General features: G+C 49.2%; 1 protein-coding gene across 2 annotated transcripts in view; it reads right to left on the bottom strand.

Annotated features, from left to right (window-relative positions):
- Positions 1 to 1,506: 1,506 nt before the first annotated feature.
- Positions 1,507 to 21,895, bottom strand: part of Pcsk6 (proprotein convertase subtilisin/kexin type 6) — a 182,607-nt gene continuing 162,218 nt past the window's right edge. For both annotated transcript variants that reach the window (XM_074061558.1, XM_020161715.2), the window contains 6 exons: positions 21,009 to 21,205; positions 19,027 to 19,114; positions 15,324 to 15,427; positions 8,676 to 8,805; positions 4,587 to 4,699; positions 1,507 to 2,864 (listed from right to left, as the gene is read on the bottom strand). In XM_074061558.1, coding sequence (XP_073917659.1) covers positions 2,767 to 2,864; positions 4,587 to 4,699; positions 8,676 to 8,805; positions 15,324 to 15,427; positions 19,027 to 19,114; positions 21,009 to 21,205 — 730 coding nt within the window. In that variant the 3' untranslated portion in view covers positions 1,507 to 2,766. The remainder of the gene's footprint in view (positions 2,865 to 4,586; positions 4,700 to 8,675; positions 8,806 to 15,323; positions 15,428 to 19,026; positions 19,115 to 21,008; positions 21,206 to 21,895) is intronic.

The following is a 21,895-nucleotide window of genomic DNA, read 5'->3' as shown; positions in this document are numbered from 1 at the left end:
GGAAGATCAGGTTTGGAACCAGTCCTGGGCAAATAGTTGGTAGACCCAACCTAGAAAAACCCATCATAAAAAAAAGGGGGGGTGGGGGGCTGGTAGAGTGGCTCAAGGTGTAGGCCCTGAGTCCAAACGCCAGTATAGCAAAAAAGAAAAAAAAAAAAGTTCTGTCCACTCACCTTTCCATTAAAGGCCAGTCTTCTGTAAAAGTGCTGAGTTCAAACCCCAGTACCATAAGGAAGGAAAAAAAAAAAGACCTTAAAAGTGGCCTGGGAGGGATGGGGATGTATACTTTGAGGTGCCGAAGAATTTGGGAACAAAGTCAGAAAACTGTCAGCAAGGAAGTTAGTTGAATGCAAATGTATCATGGTCATGTCTGGCCAGCTGCAGCATGACAGACCTGTCGACAGCAAGCCTCCTCCCCAGGCCCAGGGACAGGAGCAACTTTGCTAGTATGTGGTGTAAGGCAAGTCATGTTCCTCTGGGAGTCAGTGTCCCTGCCTGGAAAATGACAGAGTAGAGATGATGATCCATGATCTTGTCACATAAAACAAAATCTGTAGACATATCCTCATACCTTCCCAACAGAGTTTAGAGAGTCTTTACCTTGAGGCTGGGTCATTTGCGGAGAGGTATTACATGTGGTCAGTCTTTTGTGGTGGTGATGGTAGTGGTGCTGGGGAAGAACCCAGAGCCTAATGCATACTAGGCAGGTGTTCTTCCATGGAGCTACAGCCAGCCCCACTCAGTCTCCTTTACATTGTGTGGAGTCATTAGGGCTTTGTCAGTAGCTTCTCAGCTCTCCACCCAGGATGGGTAGGCCCAGCCATCGTGAGGAGGGAGGGGAACAGTGCCCCTACCCTACCAGGTTTTGTTTTTCCTTAGTTCTACTTTGTACAGTTACTTTATCAACAGCTGAAGGAGTCTAACAAGTACTAAGCTTATTTTTTTTTTATTTTTTGCAATACTGGGCCTTGAACTCAGAGCCTACATCTTGAGCCATTCCTCCAGCCCCTTTTTGTGATAGGTTTTTTTGAGATAGGGTCTCGCAAACTATTTGCCTGGGCTGGCTTTGAACTGTGATCCTCCTGATCTCTGCCTCCTGAGTAGCTAGGATTACAGGCACCCAGCTAAGTACTAAGTTTTGACCTCATAGGCCGTGGAAAACCTCACACTATGATTCTAGTCCCTGTGCAAAAGACAAGCTGTACCCCAATTAAATAATACCTGGCAGCTATAGATGGGGAGGCTCACAGTCCTGTTACCCTGTATCAGGGGAAGTTCCAGCCCCTTCACCCAACGGAGATTTGGTAACTCAAGGAAGGTTTATGTTCTACAGTTGGAGCTCTGGGATTTTCTCCCTGTATGTCATTTGGTCCATTTTGCTAAAACTCAAAGACCCTCCATGTAAGGACACCAAAGAGATCCCCAAACCACAAAGCAATGTCCATGTCATGCACTGGTCAGCATCCAGGTTTAAGGCTTTGTGCCTTGGAAAGAAATACAGGCTCCTTTGTCATGAGATGTTAACTCTTTTTATTAATTTAGGGTTAACTTTGTGTTTGTTTCACTGATTTCTTTCTCAGAGTTGTGGATTCAATAGACAACAGCTGGGTTCACGCCAGCTTACATGTGACAAGGTGATGCATTATAGTCAAAGAGGGGGTGCAGGACAACACAGACAGAGATGAGGTCGAAAAAATTTAAGGCAAATGTTATTCCCGCATTAAAGGGAACTAATCAAGCAGATCTGTGCATTTCAATGAAAATATATGAAATATTTGTCAAAATAATTAATGTCGGTAAAAATTAGAACACGTAGCTTATAAAAGGCCTACACAGGTTTGGCAGAAATCAATCCAGCTGTATCATGTAGGCTCTGAATATACACAGACACAGGAGCATCTGCCTGGAGACCGAATCTCCTGAAGAACGGGGCCAAATGTACTTTTTAAAAAGTAATTCTGCAAAATGCAAAGGGATGAGAATAATTCGTAAGCTGGCTTTCCATTTTGTTTGGAGGAATTGCTTGGTTGTGGAATGCCTCCTTCGGACCCTCCTGGAAGGTTCTGTTCAGGCTCTGGGGATTCAGAGAGACACAGTCCCAAGGACTCCTGGCTCCCTTGGAAGGAGAACACTGAAGGGAGAGGACAAGTCTTCTGGCCTGTTTGGTATTGGATCCTCTGCCACTGAGGTTTTCAGGTTGTTGGCTACAAGGAAACCAGATTTCATCCCCAATGATCTCATATCTTAGGCCCCAAAACTATTTTACTTACAGTCTGACCAAACCGTCCCCCAGGCTGCGCAGTGCCAGGTGGGTGGAATGGGCCCTTTATCACGTGGGAGGATGGCACAGCCCAGGGTCCTGCCACTGCACAAGTGCACAGGAGGACCATTTGTGATGCCAGGTGCCTTTCTTTCTGCTTTGGTCTTGAGGATTCAGTAAACTTAGTGTCCTAGAAGCTGCTCCAAAGCCAGAGCTGTGGATTCATGGAATTCATTTTGTTCCCGTTTTGAGTTCGCCAGAAGACTGTGCAGCCAGCAAGCGGAATTTGAAGGGGTAATGCTGTGTGAGGAGCACGTCCTTAAGGGCCACCATGCACCTGGTGTGGATGCCCAGGCACGCGCAGAAGTACTTGGCTCATGGGGACATAAAGCTGTCAGATGCAGGGCACTGGCCCTGAATCAGGCTCTGGCCGACAGTCTGTAGGAAGGTGGATGGACAGATAGGTGGACAGGAGAAGCCCTGCCATCTGTAGGCAGCTGGTGCCTCTAGCCGGCCAGGAGGCACGTGCGGCAGCAGAACTGGATGAAGAGCTTCCGTTCACAGAGCCGGTTGGACTTCACCATCTCGCAGAAGGTCTCGTCAGCTGGGCCCCAGGGCAGGATGGGAAGAGAAGGGAAAGGTTAGTGTGGCCTACTAACATCATTTCCATCATTCCACATTTGCCAGACACCAGTGGTGTGCCAGGCAGGGGGTACACGGAGCCTCTTGTAATGTCCCTCACCACATGAGCCCACTGTGGCAGAGGTGGCACCTGGTGTATAGGGCTCTTGCTGAGTCTAAGTGACAGGGACTTGTGAGGGGATTTGTGAGTGTCTGGGGGAATGCCCAGACTAGGCCTGGGGGCCCCTTGGTGCACACATGAACCTGTCTTTCTGGACAAATGTGCTGGTGGGGGCTTAGGAGGAGAATCTGGGGGAGCAGGCGTGAGGTTCTGGATGGGGTGGGGATGTGGACTGCTGCCATGGTCTAGGGACATTCCAGCTGTGAAAAGTGGGGTGGGAAGAAGAGTGACATTGAGGCACATGGGCAGGAGTCATTGACAGCATAGTTTTGGGCTAGGGGAAGAGCAGTGGCACATGTCCTGGGCACTGCACTGTCACTAGAGTGCGCTGCCATTAGTGGGAGGGTCTTTGGGGACCCTCCTGAGGAGGCCTCTACATAACTTGAGCAGGTGACCTCCTAAACAGGAAGTGTCCTGGCCTTTGAAAGGGCATGATTCTGCAAACCAAAAACGAATGGACCTAAGGCAAGGAGGTCCCTTGTGGTCTGTGGGATGTTTTCAGAACACTCTCTGTGGGCTCTGCACTCTGCCAGGGAAGAGCAAGGCAGTGCCAACTTTATGCCCAGGGACCACCTGTCCAGCCTTGGACAATGTGGAGGTGGGTAGCCCTTCTCCTTCATCCCAGAGCTGGCCCCATCCTGCTGCCTGCTGAGCTCAGGGCCTCCTTCCCTCCCACAGCCCAGCTGTTCCTGTACCAGGCCTCCAAGACAAGAGTCCAATGTGGACTTCCCTCTTGTCTGGAACCCCCAAATTGTGCACCATTTTTGGTTCCCTTCTGAGTTTCTGCTTTCAAAACCTGTCCTTGTCCCCCCAGCCACTGGAGAACCAGGGCTTTCCCACAACACAGATGTAGAACCTTCTGGTGGGCAGCTGGGATTTTTGCTGCCGAGCACAGGGCTCTACTCTGGGTTCTGTCCTACTAGTCCTGAGACTGAGACACCCGCTAGTTTTGACCTCCAAGGTTAGACACTCCTACAGGGAAGGTGCCACCCCCCAGGGCTGCCTGGAGCCTATGCATGAGAATGAGAACAGTGTAAGAGCAAAATTGTGTGTGTGTGTGTGTGTGTGTGTGTGTGTGTGTGTGTGTGTGTGTGTGTGTGTGTGTGGTACTGGGGTTTGAATTCAGGGCGTATACCTTGAACCACTCCACCAGCTCTTTTTTGTGAAGGTTTTTTTTTTTTTTTTTTTTTGAGATAGGGTCTCATGAACTATTTGGCTGGCTTCGAACTGCGATCCTCTTGATCTCTGCCTCCTGAGTAGCTAGAATTACAGGACTGAGCCACTGGCGCCCAGTGAGCAAAATCATTTTTAAGAGTAACTCAATAAACTGACCAGCAATGGCTTCTCTGGTGGCCTATCAATACATGAGAGAATATGGGGCCTATAGGAGCCTCTGATGGCCATGAAATCAGAGGTCATTGTCTGCTCAGGGTGCAGTCAGGCCTGCATTTTCTTCCCTTTTCTCTTTTGACCAAGGCCAGTGGGCAGACTCCTTCCCCCCAGGACCATCCTAGCAGCACTCACCATTGCTGCATGTATGGTTGGTGATACAGGAGGTCCCCAGCTGTGTGAAGCCTGTCTTACACCTGCTGCAATTCCTGCTGGAGCCCTCGCAGCTCAAACAGTTCTCATCACACCTGTGGAAAGACATCAGCTCTTGCATGGCCTCCCCCAAACCTCTCAGCTTTGGTCCTCTGTGGAGAGGCTGCAACTGTGTCCCCAGAATGCCCTGAAACACAAGCCAAGTGTTGGTGCATCCTTCCTCCTGTCTGACCCCTCTTACCGTGGAGGTTGTGGATGGACGCCGCCTGTTGGCAGGGCAGTCTCAGGAGTTTTTAGCCAGCCAGAGTCTCTGACTCTCCCTAGGGCTCACTTGGACACCTTCCTGGACACTGGTGCTCACACCACATGTGGCTTCCAGCTGTGATGGCTGTAAGTTTGGGATTGGGGCCAGACTCTACCCATGGAGGTGATAAACCTGACTTTGGAGCTGCAGCTGCCCACGTGACTGAACATCCTTGACCACCATGGCCACTTACCCCAGCGGGGTGGGGATGCCCTTACAACTCCTGCCCCTCCTGGACAGTCCTGGTTCAGTGATGGACCAGGGCCCTGTCGCATGACCTGAGGGACAGTACAGGCACCCACAGTCTAGGGCCACATCCAGCAATTTTATCAAATGTATGCTGTTCATTTACACATGGTTTGCAGCTGCTCTGTGCCACTGTGGCGGAGATGAGTAGCTGTGACAGGCAGAACAGCCCCCAGAGCCTGAACTTACCAGCTGGGCCTTTAGAGATACAACTTGCCTGGGGCCTGAGTCTGCATGACTCCCACCTGGGACCATGTGTGCACCTGTGGTCCCTGATGCCTCTTCCAGCTCCAGATGACTGGGTCTCAATAGTGTCTTCTGTCTGTTGCCCACCTTCCTGGTCACTGTCAGCTAAGGGGGAACAGACCCCATGGGTGGAGCTCGGAAGCGGTGGGCAGGGCATGTGGGGTGGGAGCCTGGCTCGGGGATTCCTGGGCCTACCCTGTGGGTTCCATGCCCTCCAATGGGGTCTAGTCTGGGCTCTGTGCAGCTCCCCTCAGTCTGGGCAGGAGATGGGTTTTCATTCCTAGTGCGCCCAAGGATGCCCAAGCTGGAGGTCAGGCCCCTGGCTCCTGGGCATCAGTGTGTAGGCCCTGCAGGTGAACCTTACGTTCAGCCTTTCCACCTCCTCCCCTGAAACGGTGATCTGCCCCTCCCCACGCTCCCACAGAGTGCAGGAGGGAGGGATGGGTGACTATGGGGGATCTTTGCTCCTGATATCCTTTTGAGAAGCCCACAGGTCTGGTCCTGCCCGGGTCACATTGCCTTCTAATACTCATCCCTGAACCTTCTGCCGCCTTCTGGTAGCCTCGCCATAGGCCTCCAGTACTACAGCATAGGGGATGATGTTCCCCTGGGGTCCCTCCTGGCATTTCTCACAGATGTGCACAGCAGTGAGATGGGAGCCATTTTAGGGAATTCCAATAAGTGTCAGGGAGGCCCGGGGGCTAGCTGCTCCCAGGGTTGCTTTCACCCTGAACAACTGTGGTGTGCAGTGGGCTACAGTGAAAAACCAGCAGGGCACAGTTTATCTCATCTTTACCACATCACCAGGCTGGGTGGGATGGCAGGAGTCTTGGCTTTCTGTTGCTGCATCACAAATGGCCAACAAAACAACACCCCCATCCGTAACTCCCAGACCTGTGAGCAGAAGCCCAGGCAGCTCAGCGGGTCCTCTAAGCAGGCCTCACCTGACCCAGGGCACTGTGGTGGCCTGTCAACCTCTCATCTAAAGACTTGGGAGGAGATGTCATTACACCCTGAAAGAGGGGTGATGCCCTCCACAGTCCCCTTTCCCTGTTGCCTCCTGGGTCTTGCTTCCTTCCAATAGGGTTCTGTGCCAGCAGGTGCCCAAGGCAGGGGGGCTCTCAAGACACCCTTGTTCTTCTATTGTACCTACTTCACCCAGATACACTGTGGCAACTTTGCCTTGGCAAATTCTGGAAGGAAGGGTATACCCACTTTCATCCCTCCTGCGGCACTGCAGGGTGACTCCCACCTTTAGGCTGCTCAATGTGTGGACAGCTTCAGTCTGGGTACAGAATAAGGTGGAGGGCATGCCTGGGGGGGGGTCTTGCCCTCACTGAGCATCTGGGGGGAGGGGGAGGCTGGGATTGTGAGAAATGAGTCTATTCTCAGCCAGGACCACCACAGAATCGATCTCTTTCCTCTTGAAAGTCCTACTAAGTCTCTTTTGAGATAGTTCTCACAGACTGGTCTCAGCTTTAGGTCTCAGCTTCTACCTGCTTTCTTTGTATGTGGGTTACAAACCCAGCAGGCGTGTATCCTGGCCTGATTCTTCCCAAATCCAGCCCTCCATTTGGCTATGTGCTCTCTTGTTGCTGCCCTGGCCGGTTGGCAGGGGACAGCCATGGTGCCAGTTGGCGTTCTGGGGCTGGAAGAAGCCTGCAGCAACCTAGGTGCTGATGCTGTCCGAGTTGGGAGAGACCTGAAGAAGCAAGTGAACCAGGGTCTTTCTTCCTTGGGGAGGAGTCCACACTGATGGGCAATTCAGGACAAAGGCTCGGAAAGATGGAAGCCTGGGAAGCGCCAGCATTTTGTCACTTGGTGGCTGTGCATGACTGTGCCTGAGGCTGTCCAGCACTGGACTCCCTTCCAGGGCCAACAGTTTCCCCTCACATGGAGGCCAAAACACAGGAAACTCCTGGTGCCAACCACCCACACACCTGTGCCCAAGGAAGGGCTTTCAGGCTTGCTTATCCTGCCTTCTGCTGCCTGGAGGCTGGGGATACCATGGCCTCTAAGTTCCATGAGGGGGTCTGACTGCCCCAGTAGTGGGCATTGTCAAAATCCCTGGAATCAGGGTGTCTGACAAATGAAGGCGATCATCGTCAAGTTCCCTGGGCTGCCATCAGTGATTTAATTCTTGGCTAACCAGCTGACTGGTGAAATGGAATGGTTTACTCCAGAAGCTGAGCCGAGTCCTGTGTTTCTTCCTGTTTCAAAGCAGCTCAGCTGGGCTGGGATGTAGCTCAGTGGTACAGCACTTGCCTAGCATGCGTGAGGCCCTGGGTTCAATCCCAGCACCAAAAAAGAAAAGACAAAAAAAAACCTCTCCCCTCAAAGCAGCTCAGCTAAGGAGCTGGCCACTATACTGCATGGAACTGTGACCCCACTGGCCCCTTTTGTGGGTGGCACGAGTGCAAGGACTTGGTGGTCTCTTGCCGGCTCAGTGTACAGTTGTGTTTATAAGAGAATAGGTACCAAGCCCAGCAATTCTCAAAAGAGCCCAGGAAGCAGATTCCATTGTGGGGCTCCCCTCTGAGACAGTGGGCATGGTCTCCCCACTGCAGCTGTGACATGAACATCCCTGAGCACCTATGTTTTAGGTTTATTCCAGACAGATGCTCCCTCCTTCCCTCACAGCCTACCCCACTGTTCACATCACCACCAGCACTTCCATATTCCTCATTGTGGCTCTCAGTTTGCACATCACAGATTTCCCTGCCCTGATCCCCAGCCTGGATTTATCATGTCTGGACATGGGGCAATCTTCAGCCAGAAAAGAGGACACCAAAACCTGTGACTTCACCTGTAATAGCCCATGTCCAATGGCAAGAGGGAACCCCTGGTGGTTCTGGTCCACCCTGACCCCACAAGAAAAGTGTGCACACATGGAAGGAAATGGGAAAAGAGAGTGAGAGGGTTAAAATACACAATGTATTATGTGCACCAGAAATGACTTTAGAATGAAGAGGTGGCCAGGTTCTTATTATTTTCTCTGAAATATCTAATTTAGAAACATTTTAAATCTGCATATGTGGTTTCCTTGGTTATGCACAGCACGAAGTCCATGCCATGGTGTGGGTTGGACTACCCCTGTGGTTTGTGAGCTCAGCAGTCACTAACTTCTAGCTCTTTTTGGTAAATGGGTGCCTGTTCACCAAGCCCCAGCCCCACCCTCACAGCAGTGGGGTGGTGCAGCTGGGCCCCAGAGAAGGTGCCATCACACCTGGCCCTCCAGCCAACCCCTCTGTGGGATACGACCTGGAAAACCATACCTTCGACACACTTTGTGGGGCAAGCCGGGCATCTCCTCAGGGTAGAAGCCCTCGCCACAGGTGGGCACACATTTCCAGTCTTGGAAGTGGAAGTTTTTTGCACAGTGAATACATTCTTCTCTGCTGGGCCCTGAGAGGTACAGGAAAAGATGTCAAGATTTGTCCCATGGTAACCATACCCCAGGCCGGCTCCAGTGCACTGTAAGATCCATGGTACCATTAGGATGTCCCCAGCCTTCACACACAGCTGGCACTTTCCAGATGCTCACTGTGGGCTGGGCTGTACTCACTGGGTCCTGGGAGGTGGACATCACCATCCCCATTTTACAGATGGAGATAACAGAGGCATGAGTCAATCTCAGTGGCACCTCCCCACTGCCTGTGCCATGGTGACTGCCCCTGACTCCACACACTTCCTTTCCCATCAGGCTTAGGCCCTACTTCTGCCAAAACCAGTGCAGTAGCCACTCATCAGCCACTATGGCCAAACTGAGATGTGCTGGGAGCATAAAACACATAGCCACTGGGCTTTAGCTGATACATGTCCAAGTGATACTGTTTAAGATTCACTGGGTTAAATGATATTACTAAATACGGTTTCCACTTGTTTCTTTTTACTTCCTTTTTTTCATTTTTATTAGGATATATTCATCGTATGGAGCAGATTCATTGTGACAATTTCAAATAGGCTTACACTGTATATTGGTTAGATCGTCCCCACCATCGACCCCTTCCCCACACCACTTAAAGCAATTGCAAGAGGTTTCATCAAAAAAAAAAAGAGGTTTCATCATTCTATTTCATATATGTATATGCAGATCATCAGCCACATTCCCTCACCTTCACCTCCTCCACCCCCCATAAATATCCCCCTCTCCCCACACACTGAATCTATTTTGTAATCTGTCTTTTGTTATTAATTCCAAAGTTGGTGTTTAAAGGGGTGTCTCAGTGTATCCCCACTGTGAGTATACTTCACTTTGGTCCGTTCAACTCCTTCCATTGCTCTCCCTCACCCCATTACCTCCCACCTCCCATTTTCAGCAGCTTTCAGTAAATATCCTTTATCCTCTACCTTCACAGATGTTAGGTGTTACAGTATTGTTGATGCTCTTTTGTTCTCTCTTCCTTTCCCTCCTCCCCCGAGTTCCATAGAGTAGTTTCACTATTAGAAACATGTTCTTCATATAAGTTTGTGTTTTTTTAACTTAAGATGTGGTTATTAGGCCACTTAAAATTGTATTTGTGGCTTGCTTCCTAGTCTTATTGGACAGAATTCTGTGGATGATGGGGAGAAAGCAGAAGAGATTTCAGGAGTGGTGTTGATGGGTTTGCAGTGACATTTTCACTGAGAAGAAATGACCAAGGGCTTATGGAGTGGGGAGGAGTGGCCTGAAGAGAGAAAAGCTCAGAATAAAGGTCTCATTTATGGAGGAAACCCTGCGGCTTGACCCAGAGCCAACACACTTGGCCTTGGTCAGAGACTGGACTTTAGGGACTAGACTGAGTGCTCACTCTGCCAAGAAACATTTGAAAAGGGATATCAGAAAGAGGCTGTGAGGTGGCCCCTGGATGACAGCATTGGGAGCTGGGCAAGGGCAGGAAATCATCTCAGATGCTGCTATGTTTGGATATGGAGTGACTGTGTCCCCTGAGGGCCCATGTGTTGGGTCTCTGGTCCTCAGTGTGGTGGCGTTGGGAGGTAGTAGGACCTTTAAGAGGTGGGACCAAATGGGAAGTCATAACTGGCCCCTCTTCTTCCTTTGGTTTCCTGTCTTGCCATGTGATCTCTGCCTCTCACATTGTGAAGTCATCCACTGTGAGGTCCTTACCAGAACTGAGCCAATGCCAGCACCACTGAGTTCTCAGACCTCAAGAAGTGTATCTAAATAAAACTCTTTTCTTTCTCAGTATCTAGTCTCAGATATTTTGTTATAGAAACAGAAAACAGTGTAATATAGTTACTCTGTGATCATCACAGTCCTCTGGGAAACTTTTTGCACCCCACTTTAATTCAATGTAGGCCCTTAGACTGTGGCCTGACAGCTAATAAAGTGACATCATTTCTTCCTGGTATGACTCTGGACTAAACAGGCATCTCTGCTGTGTCAAGGGAAGATCCTCTGCAGAGGTTCCAGAACCCTGCAGGGCCCTATTCACAGGGCTTGGGGATCCAGGCTGGTTCCACACTCAGAAGCATAGCTTTAGCCTGGGAGGGGATTTTGAGGTCATCCAGGCTAAGCCCTGCCTGTGATGGTCAGGAAGAGCGAGATGAAAAAGGCTGTAGAATTTTGAGTGGGAGGCAGAATCGGAGTCCTTTTGGGTGACAGAGACTTTATAGCAAATGAGAGTCTCCACAGGGTTCCACTTTTCTTGTGACATGGTAGAAAAGTTGCTTACCACACAGTAGGGATTGTCTAGTTTGTGCTCTTGATGAGAACTTGGTCTCATGCTTTGGCCAATCCGGTCCTCCCTTGTCATTTAATTTATCTCTAGAGATATCTGCAGCGCAAGGTGGCAGGTGGATGCACTTGAAGGTGCCATCCCTCTGTGTTTGTTCGGGAGGGGGGTGGTCAGCATCTGTCATTGTCCCTTTCCTGTGTCTCACTTGCTGAATCTTGTCCCCCCCCCATAGCTCTTCCTCCAACACTAGGCTTCCTAATGCCCAAGGAGCCTCTGTGGTGGGAAAGGACCACATCTATTTGTACTGTTTAATGCTCTGTGTGTGTGTGTGTGTGTGTGTGTTTGTGTGGTGCCAGGATTGAGCCAAGAGTTTCATGCATGATAAGCTTGTGCTCCATCACTAAGCTACACCCCAGCCTCATGTCTCATTTATTAAAAGTTAGTTATGGGCTGGGCGTAGCTGAGTGGAAGACTACTTGCCCTGCTGTGTGAGGCCCTGGCTTTAATTCCTAGGACAGCCCCCAAAAGTTGATCATACATTCAGTTGGGATTGATGGAAGCTCTGAAGATGGACGTGGTGATGGCTGCACAGTGATGGATGTTCACAATGCACTGCATTGTACACCTAAAAATGGTCATGATGGGGGCAGTGATGAGGTGGATGATTCCCACCAATACACAGTTCCAAGGGGAGTGGCTCTGGTGTCCTATAGCACAAGAGTGGGACTAGCATCTTCAATAGCTAATTAAACATTTCCGGAGAGCTAAAGAGTTTGAGGGCTCCCAACACATAGAAACAATAATATCTGAGGAGTTGGAAATGATAATTACCCTGACTTGATCATTATAAACTGAATACATGTATTGAATTATAATACTGTACCCCATAAGTAAGTATAAATATTATACATCAATTAAAATTTTTTTAAACACTAAATTTTACATTATGTATGTGTATTCTACCATAAAAAAATAAACAAACAAACACTGAACCACTGGGTGCAGTGGTTCCTACCTGTAGTTCCAGCTACTTGGGAGGTAGAGATAGGAAGGATGGCAGTTCAAGGCCAGCCTGGGTGAAAAGTTAGTGAGATTCTTTCTCAACAAAACAAGCCATGGATGGTACAGTGCACCTGTCATCCCATCTGTGTGCCCCATAAATAGGAGGACCCCTGTCCAAGGCTGGTCCCTGGCAAAAAGCAAGACCCTATCTTAAAACTAACCTACAGCAAAAAGGGCTAGAGGTGTGGCTTCAAGTGGCAGAGCTCCTGCCTAGCAACCGCAAGGCCCTGAGCTCAAATCCCAGTGACATACATAGACACACACACACACACCCCAATGCTGACTTTCCTAAGCAAACTATTTTCACAACTACTGAACTTAGGAATTTTATGCTCAGTCAAGTCTCCCAAGGATATCATTGAGTCACAAGTCTTTACAGGCTTCTAATGCTTTAGAAGCACCCACAATTGTAACAACAGTGGTAAGATGCATTATGCTTATGCTAACCTGTTACACTGCACCCACCAGAGGGTCTGGACCAAGAGGAAACAGAGACCTTATGCAAAGCCAAGAAGATGCATTTCTGACCATTCTCCCTGGGTCTATTTCACTGGACTGTCTCAGGCACAGGATGCCCATGGACCAGGCACAATCCTTCCAGGTGCCTGACAAGCACGTGTGTACATCCATGTGCCCCAATGGCTGCCAGTCACTGACCAACACCCATCTCCCAGGTGGGAAAATGGAACCCATGGGTACAGAGCATCAAGCTCTGGAGGAAGGTTGATTGATCGCCAAAGTATCACAATGTCCCTGCTCAGATGTACTGGCATCTGCACTGGAAAGGCCACCATGCTCTACCTGAGATGTCATCGGCAATCATGTCTGATCTGACCTTCCCCATGATTGTGCCCAGGCCCCTGTGTGGGCAGTGGGCAGCAGTGGTCATCAAATGGGAGCCTGGAGGAGGAGGCCAGGCAGGCCTAGGTCTCCAGGAGGAACGGTGTGGGCAACTGAGAACAGGTGCCTCTAATGAAACCCACAGCCGACACAAAGGAAGAAGCTTCCAAGTGACTCAGAGTATAGAAGAGAAGTCTCTCTCCCCAGTGGCTGCCTGGGGTTGCATGTGCTCCCAGGAGGTTAGAAACGATCTAGGTTGGATCGTTTCTAACGATGGGAAGGCACGGGAGTCCCCTCCCCAAAAGCCTGAGACTTGTACCATATTGAATTAAATGCCTAAAGTGATGGGATTGAGATAAGAAAATCTACAAGTGACTCAAAGCCATTTGCCACTAGGCAGTCCGGGAACTCAGAAAAAGAGAAGTGAATTGAATTACCGAAACCCAAAGAGATATGCAACTGCATGGCCAAACGTTGTGGATTTAAGTGACTCTGATATTTGGGTAAGTTGCCATGCATCCTAAACAACCCTGGCTGAACAGTGAGTCCAGAAACAAAGAACAAAAACCACAGGTGAAAAGGTGTCAGGTCAGCTTGCTAGGAAAAGCTGCAGGGCTGCCCATGGGGGGAACTTTTCCATACACACAGCTGGGCTCTTTCTGGGCTTGTCCCAGGAAGGTATGGCGGACGTCATGTTTCCCACAAGTGACCTAGGGTCAGTCATCACTGCCGATTCTGGCCTGGCTACAATCTTGTGTTCTTTGGCATGTCCACTTCTGCATAGCACAGCTGACAAGGCTCATATGGCCACACTGGGGAGGGCTGTTCCTGTCCTGTGGCACTTCTAGAAAATGGCATGATGGCAACTGTGATTTAGCAGAGAACTGATGCTTTAAATTGTCACTGCAGCAAAAACTCAATCTAATTTTTCTTAGGATGCACCAAAATGCTGGAGGCAGGAAGGAGAATGGAGAAAACTTTGCCTGAACCATATCAGAGCCCACAAACTCACTATGCACTTTGACTAGATCGTGCAGGTAACTGCAAAATGAAAACCAATAAAATGAATGAAATCTCTGCTATATTCTGCATAAAAAAACTGGGCCCGGAGACATCTGTGCTATCATCTTTGTAGGGGAATTATAACACATATAAAATTGTTTATAGCAATCTTTTCCTCTTTTGAATAAAACGTTTGAAATAAGTGAAGATGTACAAAGAACTGAAGTTTTGAAAACATCCTATCCCCCACCCCATCCTCACCTGGATCCATCCCTGCCCCCTCTCAGAGGCCTCTGAATCTTCCTGGTGTGCATTTCAGCATTATTTCTTCAGCAAGACTAGACAGCTCATGAGAGTTAAGCATCCTTTATCTCTTGCTTAAAAGCATTCGCAGCCTGCCTGGGAAATCCAGGCTGCTTGCTCAAAGTGGGCCCTTGCACCTTTTTAGTATTCAATTTAAAAACTGTAGTATAATGCACATAATGTAAGTTTCCTGACATCTTAACCATTTTTTTTTTTTTTTTGGTGGTACTGGGGTTTGAACTCAGGGCTTCAATGCTTGCTAGGCAAATGCTCCACCACTTGAGCCACTCCACCAGCCCTCTTTGGATTTGGTATTTTCAAAATAAGGTCTCACAAGCTAATTGCCCAGGGCTAGTTTTGAACCTCATCCTCCTAATCTCTGCCTCCTGAATAGCTAGGATTAGAGGTGTGAGCCACTGACACTTGGCTGACCTGCACTGATACGTTTACATCATTGTGCAGCCCTCACCACCACCCATTTCTAGAACTTCCTTCCTCTTCCCCAACTGAAACTCTGTACTCATTCAAAAATGATTCCTCCTTCTGTCTTTCCCCAGCCCTGGGAGGGCCTTTGTTGTTTTTATAGTCTGTTTATATATTTTTTTTACTGTGCTGGGGATTGAACCCAGGGTCTTGTGCATGCTAGGCAAACATTCTTTTTTTTTTGTGGTACTGGGGCTTGAACTCAGGGCTTTCACCTTGAGCCACTCCACCAGCCCTATTTTTGTGAAGGGTTTTTCAAGATTGGGTCTTTCAGAACTATTTGCCCGGGCTGGCTTTGAGCCATGATTCTCCTGATCTCTGCCTTCTGAGTAGCTAGGATTATAGGCCTTAGCCACTGGCGCTGGGCTCTAGGCAAACTTTCTGCCACTGAGCTACATCTTTAGCTCCTTGCATTTGTGTTCTAATGCTGGAATAAATACAGAAAGTCATGAAGCTGTAGAGCTTTCTCAGATTCAAGACAGCTGGCCTATCCACCTTGGTAGCCCTGATTGCATCTTGTCCAGTTGAACAGGCCTTGACAGGTGAGCCACTCACCCACACAGGTGCGGCAGGTAGGATGGCATTTTCCACATCTGATCAGCTCAGAATCAAAGTAGGTGCCGGGCTCACAGTCTGGAATGCAGCTGCCCCGTGCAAGGCTATCAAAAAGAAAGAAAGTTCCAATTAAATTATGATTTGCCCCCAAATGCCTTTAAGAGGAAATTAAAATTGTCCAAGCATAGCTTTTTGTGTCACTGAAGGTTCCCAGCTAACGAAAGCTGGCAAAGCTGTCCTGAGCCAACTGGAGGTCCCCAGGCCTTGGTCCTGGCATAGGAGGCCAAGGCCTCAGGCTCTTTCCTGTTCTGTGCAGGAAACACAGAACCTAGATCTCTCAAACCTAGATCTGAACCCCAGAGAACTACAGTTTGCACACTGTTGACACACTGGCTCTGTCTTACTGGTCCAAGTCTCCCCTAAAGTGTCAAGTGTTTGCAGTGTCTAAGGGGAAGGGGGATATGTCTGCTGCAAGGCCTACTGGAAGCCCTGGATCAGCTTCTGTTTCTGCCTTGCTCAAAACCTTTCTGCTTGACAATGAACTTGAAATTCAAGATTTCCTCCTAGGACCTGGCAGCTGCTTCATGTGGCTTCTGCCTTCCTCCTTTACCCCATCAGGGACTGCACTCCCCTTGCTCAGCCAGAGCCAGGCATCCCAGGGACATGAAAAGCTAGATCTCCCAGACCTCAGAGCCCTCTGCACCCCGTTTCCTCCTGATAATTGGTTCTTCCAGCACACTACTACTTGGTGGACTCACTGAATGTTCGCTGTCTGGCTCATGGTTGTGTAAATAAATGTGACCTGCTATGATTTCTTTAGATCCTGCGATTATACTGTGTCTGGTGTACACATTTTAAGTGGGTTTGCCACTAAACATATTGAGCAAGTGCTCTAGGGTGCACTTGTCAAACTCAGAAAATCCTGCTGTGATATTGTGATATGTAATTAGAAGTACCTATTTGGTCTTCCTCTTGGCCTCACCATTCCCCAAACCCTTGGAATCAATGAAGTGTGAAGTGTCATTTTGCATGCTAACAAGATGACTGACTGGTGGCTGGGGGCTCATCTGTAGCCTCAGTATGGAGGCTGGTTGCCAGGTGAACTGACCATTTGATCAGGAATCTTGAGTCCCACCACCCCAATCTGAGAGAAAAGGAGAGGGCTGAGTAGAATTGGTCACCAATGATTACTGATATAAAAACTCAGGTCTCCATAATGGAGCCTCCACCCAGAATTTTGAGGGCTTCCAGATTGGTGAACCAAAAACATGTCCACCTACTGGAAGGGCAGTGCATCCCAAGTCTACAGGGTGTTTGACCTTTCCAAACCTTGTCCTATGTCCTTCATCTGCCCATTTGACTGTTTCCTGTAATATTCTTTATACAAAATGGGTAAGTGGAAGGAATGGGTTTCCCTGAGTTCTGTTGGCAAGTCTAGAAAATTAACCAAAACCAAGAAGGGCGGGGTGGGGGTGGGATGGGAACACTAATTGGTAGCAGGTTGGTCAGAAGGATGGCTCACCACCTGGGACCTGGGACTGGCATGTGAAGTGGGGGGGCAGTCATGGGGACTGGGCCCTTAACCTAAGGTCCAGACTGTTGAGTGAGTTAGGTCAAAGGACGCTCGGTGTCCACTCAAGAACTGCTGTGTGTAGGGGGATAACACACGTGTTTTGGTGACTCTGGGGAAGTGTATGTGAGAGCAGGAAGAATACTTTGTTTTGTCCTTTCTCTCACACCTGCATTTTGGGAGGAGACACCTGTACATTTATGAGCCCTCTGCATTGATGTCAGATGCTCACCCAGGACTCTCCCTCATCATGGTGCCAGGGTAGTTAAACCAGATCTTTACTAACTGATGTTCCCCTGCGAACCGCTCCTGCATTTATCCCTCCTAAAGAGATGGATGGCCAGGAGGCAGCGGCTCTGCTGCTCTCTTACTGCTTGAATGTGACAGCGATGATTTGAAGTCACAGCTTAACAGACGATTGGGCAATAAAAGGAAGCTTTCAGTGGATTATGGCTGGCTGTTTTCTGAGACTGCTCAGCTTCTCACTGCTGCAACCACTGTGGGAAGACTGCCTGGGAGGTGCTTTCTTTCAGATTTTCCCTCCCCTCATAGGATGCAGAAACTGCTACCCTGGAACTTTCCAGCTCCTCTCTCCTGGGAAATTGATTCCAGGGAGTTGGAACCACAAGGCCCTTTGATCTTTGACATTAAGTCAGTAAGTAATCTGGGGTTGAGGATTCATGGTAGGAGGCACCCAACCCAGCCTGTGGGGCGTATGGTATATCAAAAGTGCCTCTCCCAGGCTCCAGACTCCAGCTGCCTGGGGAATGTCTCCTTTTTCTTCCAGCTTTTATTTTTCCCCTTTGGGGGAATCTCCTTCCTGGACCAGTTCACCCTTTTAACTCTAATGCTGTCTTGTTCAGCCAACAGTTTAAATGACAACAGGTGTGACGTGTCCCTTTGAGGTCTTGCTTCTTTTCTCCCCCAGGACTCTGATTGGGAAGAATGGGGCAGGCGGAAGTCAGCCACATAGGATCAATTTCTGGGGAAAGCATTACTCTCCTCTGCATATAAAACATGAGTAATAATAATGACCTTGACCCATAAGTTGCTGCTGACCTTGACCTTGGTGAGAACATATGGAATAAGAGTAGATGCTCAGTAAGTTTTCTTCCTTCATTCCTTACTCTAAAAAACAATTCACATCCATGGTGAATTCCAGTCCAGCAGCATTTGGGAGGGACACGGGGCTGGGAAGTGGACTGCAGCCTCTTTAGTGCCTCAGTATGCAAATCACTATGCAAATGTTCCTTACTGCACCCCCTCCCCTAGAAGCCTGCTGGAGATGCAGGGTCTCAGACTTCACCCAGCCTCCCTTATCATTTGGACACAGACCTTGGCAATTCCTGTGTGCATCACAGGCGGGAGGTGTTGCTCTCGCTCACCCCTTCCCTTCCTCTTTCCCATATGGACCATGGTGTTAATCCCTCTACAATGGGAGTATCCACAATGTAATTTTAATAGCATGCTTCCTAAGCTTCTAGATAGTAACTGGTAATATATATTTGATTGCATTAAATGTAATTTAGTTGCATGAGATAGTATAAACAATTCAAAATCTTCTGAGAAAAATCCTTAATCTAGCAAAGTGTTTTTAAAGAAATGCATGTTGAGCTTTGCAGGGCTGAGCTTGGTGGGCAGGGAGGAACAGGAACCCACAGAGAATCCTCAGGAAACGACATTCTCTTGCTGCCGTGAAGATGCTGGAAATGGGCGAAGGGTGATTGTGGGAGAAGACAGAATGATGGGGATGAGGGCAGGTGGGCGAGCTGTGGCCCACCCTGGTCTGGTTCAGGAGGGGAACTGGAGCAGGCAGAGTTCCTCTGGCCAAGGAAGGAGATCGGAGTGTCCTGAGAAGCCTCAAGCCTGACTTCAGGTGTGATACTGATCAACTGTTTCTTTACCAATCAGTTCTCCAAACCCTGTGTACAATCTCTATCCATCCTCCAACTCTCCCTTTTCACAACTGTTCCTAAGTGGACACATGCTTTTGACAAACCAGGAATCTTTGGGCTTCGGGCCTCTGACATTTTAGCTTTCAGGTAAAGATGACAAATCTTGGTGAATCATGACAGAGATTAAACCTAGTGCCAACACTTTGACACTCTTCAGGTTTCAGGCTGGGGGGTTTACCTGAATCCTTCCTTACACACAGTACACATCTCAGGGTCATCCACACACTTCTTACAGCTGGGGTGGCACGTAAGGCAGTTTTTCTGACCTGGAGAAAAATAGGAAGATGAGGAGAAAGAAGAGGGACAGTGTGAAGACACTCAAAGCTGGAATGTCAAAGCTCTTCCCAGTGCTGTCTCCAGAAAGGATCAGCTGATGGAACCAACAAGGGCCACATTGCTAGATACTGGCTCACAGACCTCTCACCTCCCTTTTCTGGAGCAAAAAAAAAAAGTCCTTAAATGACCTGAGGCTTCACAGGTGGTCCCTTTTCAGAGGAGACATGTTCTGGTCCTGCTTACTGTGACAGGGTTGGAAGCCAATTCCTGGCTGGCCAAGTGGAGCTGGATCAGGTGCAAACATCTATAAACCTGATGGAGCCTGGATACTGCTGGCCCCTCCCCCTGGTGCTATCCCAGGGGTCTTCATGGAAGACTTGGCACCTGTGTATGGTGAGGCAAAAACCTTCGAGCAATCATCATACTCCTCTGGGGAATTCTGGGTTGGTCCAAGTCCCACCTGCATTTACATAAGTTATTATCTATGTCACTTATATTGGCATGTCACCAAACACCACACCACCTTGTGCTACTACTAAGTGTTGGGCCTGGAAGCTGAGGGTGGTAGTTGTTTCTACCCCTCTGTGCAGCCTCCTCAGGCTCACAGGCAGCTTCACGTGCACACAGCAGGTGCTCAGCAAGGGTGGTAGTGAGGGAGGATGGCTGACGCTGGCTGTGGAAGGAAGTGGGGGGGAGGAGGAGCCTCTGTTCTGAAACATGTCCGGCTGGCAGCCACAGCAGGTGTTGCGAAGGCTGTGAAATGTGTCTTGGATGATTGTCTGTTTCCTCTCTAAGAGAATCTGGTTACTTTGACAGCTTTAGATATTGTTAAAGATTTCTGGGCTCTCCCCCCAAGAGTAACAGCAATGGCCTGACCTGCTGGATCAATACCCTCTGTGCAGAAGAAGCCCAGAAAGGAGTGCAGTGGGAAGGCCGGAGACCTGAAAAGCCTAAATGTCAAAACAGTGGTTTCTTTAACCCATTCGGAAACTCGCCCCTGCCAAACCTTCTCTTTTGTCTCCTGTAGGGTGAGGTGAATAGCCCTTCTCATCCCATCTACCTTCCTAAGACAGATGGGCTGCAGGACATCTGTCTTCGCTGCTCTGAGTCCGAGTCCCACCTTTGTCATTACTAGTTGTGGACCTTTTATCCTCTCAGCCTTAGGATGAGGGACTTAACTGCCCACCTGTTACAGGTGTGGTCATGACCATAAAGTGCCCACGAAGCCAAATCCAGCCCTCTGGGGCCAGAAACCCACCAGTCCATAGGGCCTTCTTCATTTTTCAGAGGGCTGCATGCAACCTTCTGCCCACACCTAAGCCTGAAGTTCAGCTCAGGAGCTCTTCCTAGGAGGGCTTTTCCCTAGTTTTGACCCTCAATTCCTTAAACTCACACTAAGACCCCAGTCTCCACCCAGGGAACCTGTGCTGTTACAGAGAAGAGGAGGAGAACAAATAGCATCTTCTTCTAGTGTCTGAAATCAGGTTGAGCTGAGAGCTGTGGCTCTCTACATGTTTTCTTGCTGACTTTTGTGTGTGTGTGTGTGTGTGTGTGTGTGGTAGGACTGGGGTTTGAACTTGGGGTTTTGTGCTTACAAAGCAGGTGCTCTACCTCTTAAGCCGCACCTCCAGTCCTCTACCCGTTTTCAATAGTGGACACTGATTTTCAGAGCAGGAGTTTTGCAGAGTTCAGGGTTCATTTTGGTACCTAACTAACTTCTGCTAACTGGTCTGAGTGCTCCCTCTGTCCCCTCCCTCTGTCCCCTGAGACTGGTCCTGGCTCAGAACAATGCACTATACAGGAAGCAGAGAGTCAGAAAAATTCTCCCAGACAGAGAGGGCGAGCGGACTCACCCATTCTTGTGTCCACGCACAGGCCACTTACTGTCATCAGCGTAAAATCCGGCAGGACATTGGGTCACACAGGTGTTCGTCTCCTGGTGGTGATAGAACCCACGACGGCAAGACAGACACTGTGTGGGGCTCCTGCCTGAGCAGGTCTCACACCCCTTGTGGCACCGGCGACAGCGTCTTGCAGTTGTGTCCCCAAAGTAGCCTAAGGGGCACACGCTCACACACTTCCTGTGGGAGGGAGCAGGTATAGGTGAAGATTCGGGGTCTCAGCCCAACCCTATACCCTTCCTGTATGGTCCCTGAATAGGCTGAGCCAGGTGAGAATGGTTTCCCCAGAGCCTGGCAGTCTCTTGTGACTCAGTGACACCAGAGCTCCAGGGGGACGTGAAACCAGATGGCAGTGACCTATGTCTTATTGAGTGCAGTTGAGACACTCCCAAGTGTACAAGTGGAGGTTTGATCCAAAGCCCTAATATCAGGCATGGCGGTTTGTAACTATATTCCCAGCACTTGAGGGGGCCAAAGCAGGAGGATCTTGAGTTCAAGGCCAACCTGGGCTACATGGTGAGACTTTGTCTCAAAAACCAAAAAAAGTGGCTGGTGTTGTGGCTCAAGTGGTAGAGCACCTGCCTAGCAAGTGTGAAGCCCTGAGTTCAAACCCCAGTACCACAATAAATAAATAAACAAACAAACAGCAACAAAAAAAGGGAGTCCTTTCCTTTCAAAGTGCAAAGTGGCTCCAGTGGGAAGCCCTGAGGCAGCTGTGTTTTGCTTCCTGCAGGCACAATGACATAGGTGTTGGACCCCTGGAACTCTTATGTGGGTCCCTATGGGGAGTAAGTCTCCCAGGCAGAGAAAAGTGCCTGTGTACAGCAGCAGGTGACACATTGTGCCCCAAAACTCTAGGAACCCCAATGG

The sequence above is a fragment of the Castor canadensis genome, chromosome 19 (genome assembly GCF_047511655.1).
Source record: "Castor canadensis chromosome 19, mCasCan1.hap1v2, whole genome shotgun sequence".
Lineage (NCBI taxonomy): Eukaryota > Metazoa > Chordata > Mammalia > Rodentia > Castoridae > Castor > Castor canadensis.
The sequence above is the reverse complement of the archived record's forward strand: the minus strand, read 5'-3'. Positions and strand labels throughout refer to the sequence as shown.